This window comes from Conger conger, chromosome 12, assembly GCF_963514075.1.
Source record: "Conger conger chromosome 12, fConCon1.1, whole genome shotgun sequence".
Classification (NCBI taxonomy): Eukaryota; Metazoa; Chordata; class Actinopteri; order Anguilliformes; family Congridae; genus Conger; species Conger conger.
The window spans coordinates 4,152,784-4,164,950 of NC_083771.1; the positions used below are offsets into that span (position 1 = coordinate 4,152,784).

Here is a 12,167-nt window from a genome sequence, read left to right on the forward strand (position 1 = left end):
AAGGTGCCAAAGCGTATTTCTGAATGCGTGGCTGCCTGAGCCACATACTCAAGGTAACATTTTCTCTAACAATCTCTCCGAGCGGGAAGCAAGCCAAGCAACTTGGCACATCCTGTTCAGGATGGGGTATAAAAAAAACCTTTGTGTGCACATCTCTCGAAGCCTCGCACATCAACACCGCTCGCACAAATTCCATTTTTACCTTCATGTTTGCGCATTTACATTATTCATTGCAATAAGAAGGGACTTGTGTGACTGAATGAAGGTACGGCTGGAGTAGAGAGGAACCCGAGACTGAAATAACGTGAATTTGGGCGCAAATCCAAGGTGGAGAACGTAGAGATGAGACTTTGAGCAACGTGAAGTGGTCCAGACGCGCAGGCGACTCACTTCCTCTGCTGGGCCGAGGAGCGGCGGGTGCAGATCAGCGCCACGATGACGACCACGATGATGGTCACGGCCCCGACCGACACCACGATGATCACCAGCAGGTTGCTGTTCTTCTGCGGGGTCACGCTTCCATGCGGGGGCCGGATCTGACCGATCGGAGGCTCTGGAGGAAAAACCAGAGCGGGGTCAACATCACGCGCAATGCCTGGCGTTCATATAGCGCCTTTATCCAAAGAGGTTGTACAAAATGATGCTTCATTCACCCATTCATACTCGCACTCACACGCCAACAGTGATTGGCTGCCATGCAAGTAACCAACCAGCTCGTCAGGAGCATTTGGGGGTTAGGCGTTTTGCTCAGGGACACTTCGACACACCCAGGGCGGGATCGAACCGGCAACCCTCCGACTGCCAGCCGACTGCTCTTACCGCCTGAGCCAACGTCACCCCAAGAGCAGGGTTAACATCACACGTCTTTATAAGTCAGCCACTCATCTGGGCGCACCTGAAACTCCACTGGTACTTAATAATGGGCTTTCACAGGGCAGATTCAGTTTTTCTATAGATTCTATAGGCGCAGTTTCCTACCTTAGGTGCCACTCACTGTACCATCTGGCACCAATTTTCTGAAGGATCGTTACACGATATTGGGATAATTTCTATATCAAGCAGATAGTATATGTCATATTGGGGTGACTGCCAATTACTCTGCACGCAATTATTTCTGGACTTGCAGAATAAACTGCAATATGCAGCATGTAATCAGTGAAATGGCACAGAAAATGTGGCATATTTTAACATACATTACTTTTTCGTAAGGCAAGCGACTCATTATTGTGACACAGTTGAACACAGAAGCAATCCACTTTGTCCATTAGATGGGAAAAAGCTGTGGCTTCACTTGCTAACAAGGCACTTGAGAGATATATAATCCTGCTCTGCCAGTGTAATTTCACATTCGCGCTTTCTAAATGCATTTTGGCCAAAGCTGAGAAGTTACATTTTCATATTCTGAATAGGGAGCAGGGGACCCTGGGTGAAAGATATGACCTAAGATATGTATCACAGGAAGGGAATGTATCACATATAAATGGGAAGTGCCCGTCTCACAAATAGCTTGTTACTCTGCAAAAACAAGAGTATCCCCTCCAGTGAAACACAAAGGCATTGACAGTTAAATTTGTTGTACGTATGTGCGTTCCTGGCAACTATACCGAAATGGTGTAAATCATAGGTAAACGCGACCATAAAGCATAAAGTATAAAGCATGACGATACTCAGAAAATTCCTAAAGCACCAACCATAGATGCGCACTTACCTACCCATATGGAAAATCTAATATATAGACCCTATATGAAAAAAAAACGATATGATACCTACTGTACATAGTCGATTTCTGTATGGTATCTTTCTCTATTATAAATGATTAATCAATTATGAAGAAATAAATAATAAAAGGGTTTTATGTGGACAATGTTCAATGTGCAGAAAATTCATACTGACAATTCATACCTTGAACATTTAAATAAATTTCAGAAATGAAAACTACTCATTTAAATTTTCAAGGATTCATGACTTCAGGGTGACGGTTATTGTCCACAGACCTGTTTCTTGCAGTACATACACTTTGCAGCATTACTAAAATGCAGCGAATTACTTAAAAAAAAACCACAGCACAACACACTGCTGATAAGAAGCGCTGAACTACACCGCAGTTCCCAACAGGCAGTTCCCCCCATCCCCATGTTGTCCTTTCTCTCATCTTTACGAGGTTAAGTGTGAGGAATCTCAAGGCCTCTTCAGTGTACAGTACACCCAAGGTCAAGGCGATGAATGGCGATGGAGTTTCACCATTCAATCCTGTCCGTACAGTACCTGCTAACAGCCGCAGAATGGCAGATGCATTTCACTCATCCTGACTCCATCGCCTGGGCCGACCAAACACTACCTCGCTTGTTTGGGAATATGCAGATATTCTCACTGGCTCCCTAGTAATATTCTGTAGGTTATGATGCAGATTGAGCTGTTCCTGGAACTGTCTGACTCACATCTGTTCTGTACAAAGAACTGTACTGTACTCGATTTAGGATGAATTGAATGAGTATGTAGATAGTTTCCAGGTTGTGAAATAATCAGCAGTTAACTTATAAATCATGTTTCATGCACAAAAAATATATATATTTGTTTTAAATATATACACTACTCAGCACTCTATACTGTACTACACTGTACAAATAGACAAGTAGTGTGAGGGTTGCAGGTTTAGGATCTAGTGCATCAGTATGTTAATAAAATATTCATGAAACCTGTGAAACATGTGGAGTGCAGGGGAGAGAAATGTCTGACAGGGGACAATACTAACCCCGTCAGCATCGCGATTCAACCTGCAGCTGACCCCTGCAGCGGCTGCCTGCCCTCACTGCACACACAAAACATCTGCGATCGCGTCCACGCGAGTGCAGTCCTAAACCGGCTAACGAGCTAACGGAGAGCTGGTTCAATTAAAGCCTCCCCCTCCAGGCCTCTGCGCAGGAAGGAAGAATAAACAGCCGGCCAGAGGTGAACCCAGAAGAGTTTGCACCGATGTAGTCTCCAGCCACTCCCTGCTCTGTTTCCAGAAGGTACAGGAGGAGCTGACAGACTAACGGTGAAAGCTCGATATCCGCAGGCTTTCGATTTTACACGCGGGGTTCTTAATTAATTTACTTTGCTACTTCCTCCCCTTCTCCGGAGACACACACATAATGTGGAGCAGGGCTGCATCTCAGTGTCTCTGAGTAATGGCCGTCTTTGTCAACAAGAGATGGAGCCACATTCAGCCCATGCAACTGCTTCTCGTTTCACGAAATAGAGGCACCTCCTCTCCGCATCGTTAACACAACATACTTCACGGTGGCGATAGTTCACGGTTCCATCGTTTTTTGCCGAGTACATTTTCAAGAACTTCAGTCAGGCAAGGAAGGCGGGAAATTGATATATTCCCATAGACATCAGCTCTGATCGACTTGTCTATAGGCCAGTTTTCATTTCGCTTTTGTTAACTTTCATCGGTGCGCACCGTGGGCAAGCCAATTCTTTATACTAAATTATTTCCCAGCCACAACCACTGGCAGGATCCCTACCTTCATGCCTGTGGCTTAATAAAGTTATCCAGAAAAATTGTTTAACACCTAAAAGATCTGGTGTCATGAACCCCCTGAACAAACAGTGGCTGGTGGAATTTGCAGTGATTAGTGTGTGGTTTTAATCCATCAGTTCTATCAGCAGAACAAGCTACTTCAAAACATGGCTTGAGCTGGTCAAACCATGTTGACTTATGGAGCTGGTCAGAACTGGTCAACCAGCAGGGAAGTCTGCAATGATCTCATTAAGTATTTTAATATTGATATTAGTAGTTGTCAGTCAGTGGATCAGCTTGCCAGAACATGAATTCCAGGTTTAAAGACAAGCTGAAACAGAGCAGCACTCCTGGAAGTGAATAAACAGTTTGCTTCCTTTTATCATGGTTAGGGTCTGCTTTGCAAAGTTTCAAATAAACCTTGCTCATGAAGCACACAGTCATTTAATTCCTGCATTGTATGCCAATTCATGGAGCAGTGCCCCAGGACATGGTTTACACACAGTAATGATGTGTCAAAAACAAAATGTTTGCTCTATATTTGTTAAGAAATCAAATGTTAGTTTGAGGCACTTTCCCCTCATTATTACATACTGTAAATATGCTCCAGACAGTCACCTTTTTCATTCATGTCTCACCAATCTGCAAAATATGAAATATCCTCAAAAGAAGCAAGCAACAATAACATTTCCATGAGGTCACCCCCACAAATTATTCCTGGAAATGAACAGGGCTTGGACTAGAAAAAGTGGTCTCTAGCGGTGTTGAGCAAACCACAGATGACACAGTATGACACATACAATGACATCATTTGCATGTATCATTTGAGTGTTTGAGTTTTTGATGTAACCAAGGTGTGTTGCACTGTATTACAGACCAATTAATTTGGCTTAATGTATGTCTAGACCAGTTATTTTTCTAATAATTTATAGCTATTCAATTAATCAGCGAGGGCATTCAACATTTCTATAACGTTAACGTCAACAGAATTGCTTTGCTTTTCAATGTTGACAACAATGTTTTATAAACAAAACTTGGACTATGGACTTCAGCAGAGTCATAAAACTTAAGATAATCATCTTCCTGGCAATATGGCCAAATGTCACAGCAGTGAAAACAGGAAATTGTAACAGATTTGTGGAAGTCCTTCAGCTCTTTAGACACAGGCTTTTCCCAGGCGACAGCTGCCCAGTATTCCCAAATTTGAGGACTGAAACCGCCTAGTATTCCCAACTGTGAAGACTCGAGGCGTGGCTAAGTGATTCTCCCCTGTTCAGGAGTAGCGTTACATTCCGATGTCCAGCTGGCTGAGGTCGGACCGTGGGGAGGGGGGCACTGTACTTCTCTGCTGAGACCCCGTGCACACGCAGGTGCTTCCTGTGTACCGGCAGCACCCCGATACCTCGGCCTGTTCGCAGGCTTCAGTCCGTCGGGCAGAGCATCTGTTTTAATCACTGAAGCCTCAACCCCGCGTATCCCAGCAGGCCTCGGTATGGGCTGTCAGCCGCGCTGTCATTTCGGGGGGGGCGGCGCGAAGCCAGCACTCCCGAAATCAGCGCAGGGCAACGAACAGGAGGACGTACGCATCTGCTCCACATCAACTCAGAAACTAGCCTGTTTAAGTCCCTCCATCCCTTCCCTCTCTCTCTCTCTCTCTCTGCCTCTCTCTCTGTCCTGCTCATATCTCACAGTCCCTGTATATTGGGTCCCCGCTAATTAGCGCAGGATTTCCCAACGGACTGAGTGGCCCAGCATGGTCAGCCTGGGAAATGAGGCAGAGTAGGATTAATTTGATGAGGTAGGAGCAGCTCCTCGCTGTGAATTCAAACAAGATTTTCTGAACCAGCAGCAGCCATAGTGTTGTGTTTCGCCCTGTCTTTAAAACTTAATTGCTGGTTCATGTTCTTCTGATCCTCAACCTTTGCAATTAACCACTGGTTAAGAGAGGCCAATCGCTGTGCCTGCTGATGACAGCTTCAGGGGAACACGTAATTGTTACATTAGATGAATGGTTTCTGGTGCCTGGTTGGTCGAGGAACCACATTCACTTTGAGCAGACAGATGGGGGATCCAATCAAAAAAAATCACTTCAAGGAAATGCAATTTCAATCAAACGTTGGATGCATTAATACCACAACTGCAACTGCTTGATTAGATACAAGAAAAAGTACCTGCCTTTTTATACTAAGTGCATTTGGTTGGGTTGTGCATTTCGAGCATGCTAAATGAGAAGATATATACCATGGGAAAACAGACTTGATAGGGCATGATGATAAATAATGGATATGTAAAAATAAACAGTAGTCTAAATAAAATAGGAAGTAAGGCAATTGACTTGTTGACTCATATGACCTGCTTCTTTAATGTTATATAAGCACTTTTAATAATTTTATTAAAGTTAAAAAAAAGCCCTGTGCAGTAAAAATAGTTCAAATAGTAAAAAAAAAAAAGAGTTAAAATAAATCCCACAGGGCCTATAATGAGCTCCACCAATTAAAGCATTCAAGGCGTGCCCTAATCAAACGGCCACGCGTTTCCTGAGTGATTGAATGAGAAAAAGGAAGTATGGTTTGATTGAATCGCGCAGGGCTGTGAAAGGGCTTCGGCTGAACGAAAGGGACAGCCCGTCAGTCACCAGACCGATATCGGTTAATTACATCTGACAACCCTTACAGTCTGAAGCAGGGCCCAGGAGCCCAGCAAACAACGCTTAATCACAGTTTGGGCTGGATGAAATCAAACATCAGCCACAAAGCCCTCTTTTTAATCTACCTCACCCCCTTTTTTGGCAGAAGTGAGTCTAGTCTTTATTTGTATTTCTCTACCATAAAAATATATTACAGAAAATTCAATTGCTGAAATATATTTTAATGGTACACAAAACGTAAGCTAAATTAATTGAATAGTAGCGAGACAAGAAAATTGGAATGCAATGCATTACTAATTCACTGGCCCAGATTAAGTCTTCTGTTGCGGTTGATGAGAGGCTTAAAAGATGAGCAGTATATCTAAAGACAAACAACACAGAATGAGGACACACACCCCAGGAAATTAGCCGGCGCTGTTGACACCGCACCGCTCGAGCCCTGCTACCTCTCCTGCGCCTCTCTAAGAATGCAGCGCAAGACAACGCGGGTGCCTTAAGGCCTGCGCAATGGCAGGGTCGTGTGAGGAGTCGAGGAGCCCTTTTTATTTCTCCCCGGCGCCCAGGAGTTTGGGACGGGCGGATTGGGAGCCCGCACAGCCCAGACGGAAAGCAATTACCCCCTGAGGCTTTCTGAGTCGGCCCTGCTTCTGCTCGATTCCAGCGCTTACCGTTCAGGCTGCTCCTATCAATCAGGTTATTGTCAGATGGCCAGTAGCCTCCGTCTCCATGGCGACCTGCAGATCAGAGAGCAGGTATCAGTGAAGGGGGCTTGACATCTTGACATCAGCTGCTATTCACGAATTTGAGAAAAATGGTATTTTAACTAACAATGAGATTAAATATTCTGGTGATGCTTTGGTACTTCAGAGGGGATGATGCAAATCCGAAGAGACATTTTTATGAAATGCCTGAATTGTATATAAAGATAAGCATCAGACATTTATTTGAACTGAAATACTTAGATTTACATTTAAATGTGATACAATCTAACCTCTTGTTTCAGTATTTCAATTTTAAGAATTAGATTTTTGAATTGAGGAATGCAAAATGTAATTAAATGAAATAGGAATTAATCAGTTCTATTCAAATGGAAATAATAATTTATTTTAAATCAAGCCTTTTCTGCAAATTTCTTACTGAGGTGAGACTGAACAACAACATATACCAAGCTAATACACGGTCACGCAGTTTTCTGTAATCTGAAAACCCTTAATATCACATGGATGCAAATGTGTAGTGTATATGTGTGTTGTGTGCACAAACAAGCCGGCAAGAAAACCCTGAGTGAGGCAACATCCATTGACAATTGCCTCTGTTCCTACACAAGCTTGCTATTCAATATCTACCACTCTCCACACCACCACAAAGGCCTCACCACGCCTCTCTTGGGTAAACAGCCACCGGCTTCCGCAGACAGACAAGTTTCAAAAGCCCTTTCCCAAGGAATCGCTCAATATCCAATTATTTCCTGGTACAAAGATTCCCCAAGTATGTATTGAGAACCAAAATAAGTGAGCTCCCCATGCCCTTGTTATGCTGCACCCAGGCTGCACTAAGAGACCAAATTGACTGGAAGAGCAACGCTTGGGGGAATAGTCTGAGCAGAGGAGCAGGGCCTTTGTTGTCAGGGCTGATTCCATATTTCATACATCCTAAGAGCAGCCTGCATCTCACATTGTACCACCGGAAATCAGCGCCAACTTAATTACCAGATGCTTCTATTGTTTTTGCCAAATATGGAAAAAAAATATATGAGAGATGAGTGAGAAAAATATAGAAAAAACGAAACAAAGAAATTCATAGCAATTTTCCACCTGGATCTTACCGGCTGGCTTTTGTGCTCTTCAATTTCAAGAAAAACGATGTCACATGGGCTGTTTTCAGTGTGTATGGAAATTTGGGGTTTAAAATAATTTACAGTATTATTAACCGTTTACATTACTAGCATCCCCTCAAGCTGATAATGTACAGTTTGTGCATTGAGACCCCTGACTGGCAATGCACAGAAAACTAAAAACAAAAAACTCAAAATGTGAAAAATAACAACATAACATACACTCTATTTCCAAAAAACCCTGAAAGTACAGTAATGTTCTCTTTGGATACAAATTGAGTTGAGTACTTTTTCCAAGCAAAAAAGGTACAATTTAATTATAAAGAGCTGACTAGTGGTTGAATTTAAAGTACCTGTAGGGTACTGCCCGGGGAACAAGCATTTGTATCTTTTGGACACTTTTCATATCTTTATTTCTGAGAGTTTAACATAACATAATGTTTTTTTAAACATAAAAAAACCATAATGACCGGAACAGAGCAATCAGCCCAGCAAAGCTGGCTTTTTCCTACTGTACTACTAAACTGCATCTAACGGTACATGCCAAATGCTGCATCAAACCAAAATTATTCAAAATAATTACCAGTATGGGATGCCAACAATGGAGCTTACTGCGTATGCTGTATATATACAGACAAATAATGATGCCCCAAAAATATCTGTATTTAGGACACTTCAAAAACTTGTTATGATACACCAGTCATATTGACAGTCAAGAAACACATTTTTCTTGACTGGGTCCCCAGACTCTGATCTAGCTCTGTTTATTATTATAAAATATGTTTTGCTATGATCCTAGAGTATGGAGTGTGCACGCTGTTGGTTGTAGTTGGCAGTACTACTGTGCCAGCAGGATTTTCCACAGGTACAGAGGGGTAGGGGAAGAATGACAAATGGGTCACATCAGGGGGCCCCCCCCGAAAGGGAGAACACATTTTGATTTGCCCCAGGTAGAAAAGGGCCTACAGAGGTAGCCTATCAATCAACATCCGCCTGCCCCGTTTCTTCTTCAGAAATAGGGCCTCTCCACATTTTCTGGGTTGAGCGAGGCGACAGACACGGGAACACGACGCGCATGGCTCCCAAAGCTGCTGACGGGCCAATGAAAGAGTAGGGGGCCATGGCGAATGGAATTTTGCATGCGTTTACCCTGCAACTCGCTATGACCACCCAGGAAATAGGCTGGGGGTGGGGGTCCACACGACCGCGGTGCATCAATCTTGGGCCTCTGGTTTCACAACTGCCTCCTGCGGCCCCGTTTGAGTTGATTTATATTACAAGGGCCCCAGACGGCAGGGGCTTCCACTCTGCTCACAGCACTTCACTTAGTCTGTGGCTCTTACACACTCCCGCGTTTAATATCTCTCTTTTTGTATAATATTTCCCTTCACAACTAAAAAACCCAACTCAGTTAAAAGTATATGCTCACACACACACACAGACACACACACACACAGAAAATAATCTGATGGCACATGGAATGGATTAACAAAAATATAGCTCCCCAGTGGTATGAAATCTTTGGCAGAACCCAGCTGTAAAGGAGAGCCATGCCCATCCTCTACTGCCTCATTAGACTGCAGTGTCTTTCTGCGTGTGTGTGTCTTTCTGCGTGTGTGTGTGTGCGTGTGTGTGTGCGTGCGTGTCTTTCTGCGTGTGTGTGTGCGTGTGTGTGTGCGTGCGTGTCTTTCTGCGTGTGTGTGTGTATAGGTGTGTGTGTGCGCGTCTTTCTGCGTGAGTGTGTGTGTGTGTAGGCGTGTGTGTTGGGCAGAACCCAGATGTAAACGAGAGAGCCATGCCCATCCTCCACTCACTGCATTATTAGACTACAGTGTCTTTCTGCGTGTGTGTGTGTGCATGCGTGTGTGTGTGTGTGTGTGTGTGTGTGCGTGCGTGTGTGCGTGTGTGTGTTGGCCAGACCTTTGCCCATCCTCCACTCACTGCATTCTTAGACTACAGTGTCTTTCTGCGTGTGTGTGTGTGCATGCGTGTGTGCGTGCGTGCGTGCGTGCGTGCGTGCGTGTGGGTTGGGCAGACCTTTGCCCATCCTCCACTCACTGCATTCTTAGACTACACTTAATCAATCTTGGGGGAAATGGTCACAACTGATATTCTAGAACAGATTTACGCAGGTAGATCGGTTTTCCCGGAGCAAGCGAGGGTAAGAACTCAAAACTTACTTCACGGCACTGTACAATAGCAATGACCCACCTGTACTTCAAACACACACAAGTTCATAGTCAAGTGCTCCAAAACATGCCTTATAGGGTGACTAACTACTCAGAAATCATGATTACTGTAGGTGTTGCTTGGTGGGGCTCTTTTGGTTTATTTTGTTTTCAGGAGGCAACGCATCAATTAAAATCTAAATGGGGCCTTCTTCCTGGCTGCATTAAGTCTTAATTAATAAGCACTAATTCTCATTAGTCTGGCAGTGACGAGACAAGACAGGGAGATGACTGCAGGTCACACTGAAATCCAATACCCTCCATTATCTTTAAAAAAACCAGCTGGGATTTCCCCCCCCTTTCCCGCAGACAATTTACCGCTCAAAGGACCGATTTAGAAACGCATCGGCAATTCAGATTTTCCAAAGGCCTGGAAAACCAGATCGGAAAAAATCAAGTTCAGCCTAGCAAAAACGAATGCGCGAAACCGATAAGAGATGCGTAAGTAAGGCGCCAGAATGTCCAAATATGTGTTTTTAATTTTGATGAGAAATTAGTCTGAACGAAAGAGCAAAAGGAAAATAATCGGAGAGGAATGCCTCCGTAAGGGGGGCCTGTATAAAAGGCGTACAGTAATTGAATTGAGTTTTTTTCCTTGAGGGATTTTTCGACTGACTATTGCTCTCAGGCTGCAGCGTTAAGGGCTGGCAGGCAGACGATCTGTTTACACGTCTCCTCTGATGGTCCACCACAGTGCAGTTATGCTTAATTATGAAGATGAATTATCACGGAGGGGAAACATCCGACTGAGTCCGCGGTTGATGAGTGGGCATGCGGAGAGCACTGGTGTACGGCTCTTATTCCGTTCACCAGGCCCGCTCCCGCCCAGAAGCAGCAGTGCACTGATAACTGCTGAACCGTTCATTGAATTATCAAATTAAAAATAAATGTACTTCCGCTGTGACAATAAATATGAAAATGAACTGAAATGATTTTTAGATTATAACACATCTCCAGTGATAGCACACCGTCACTGGTGTGTACTGCCTGGAGTTGTAGGGTGAGTTCAGGTCATTTTTTTTCAGTCTGCCCTCATCACCAGTCTTATTAAAACCTGAATTCACCCTGTGTAGTGTATATTTGTTGATTAGCAGTCATAGGCCATGATAAAAGTCTACAACTTTTAGATGCAGATGCTAGTTTATCTCAACAGTTACGGGCCCAGGGGAAACTACCTTGGTCGTTGGCCATTTTGTCTGGATGGTCACCTGGAAAAGAAGAGAAAGAACAAGACAAGATAAGTGTTTCTGCAGTGGCACTGGGTCCCTTGGGCAGGGAGAACAGTCAATGTGTTCTGCAAGAAAGACTTTAGATCTTTTCAGCCCTCAGAAATGATGTTCCGTCCAGTTAAAGTGGACACAGTTGCAAATGCATTGGTAAAAAAAAACAAAAACACAGCACTACGGCATATGCAGACTGAGTTCAAAGGACTTTTAGAGACATTTTAAGCCTTTATTCATTTTATTACCGTTAGCTGCAAATACGCTTTAAACATTCATTTTAAATCAGACACATCAGTGCTCTTTCTATACATTAGCTTCATAATGAATTTTCCAGTTGTAGAAGCACGGCAAATAAAGTAATAACAGTCAATTAATTTAACCATATCAACTGCTACCAGCGTAATGTTCCCTAAATTGTGTTGGAAGTTACTTAAATGTCTTGGTCTAACAGGTTTTTTTAGAAATGTTATTAGATCTGAGCTCTAATGTTGCACCCAGCAGAATACAGGGAACAGTGATCTTAATTGCAAAATGAGGAAAGTGCAGACAACTAATCAAGCACTCGAGGATGATCTGGACCCAGAGTCCTCCCTGCTCTGAAAGCTATTTCAGTGCCTTGTGTTCTGAATAGAGAACACAACCATTTTAGAAAATAGCCTGGTGAAAACCAGCCTATAAAAATAAAAGAATGTGGAAGCATGCTGGACAAACAGACAAAAAACAACCA

The 12,167-nt window shown here is 43.6% G+C and overlaps 1 protein-coding gene across 1 annotated transcript in view; it reads right to left on the minus strand.

Annotated features, from left to right (window-relative positions):
- dcc (DCC netrin 1 receptor) overlaps positions 1–12,167 on the minus strand; it is a 263,043-nt gene that overhangs the window by 27,006 nt on the left and 223,870 nt on the right. Inside the window, exons 21-23 of the mRNA XM_061262994.1 lie at positions 11,393–11,425; positions 6,824–6,889; positions 391–553 (exon numbers count right to left, since the gene is read on the minus strand). Coding sequence (XP_061118978.1) covers positions 391–553; positions 6,824–6,889; positions 11,393–11,425 — 262 coding nt within the window. The remainder of the gene's footprint in view (positions 1–390; positions 554–6,823; positions 6,890–11,392; positions 11,426–12,167) is intronic.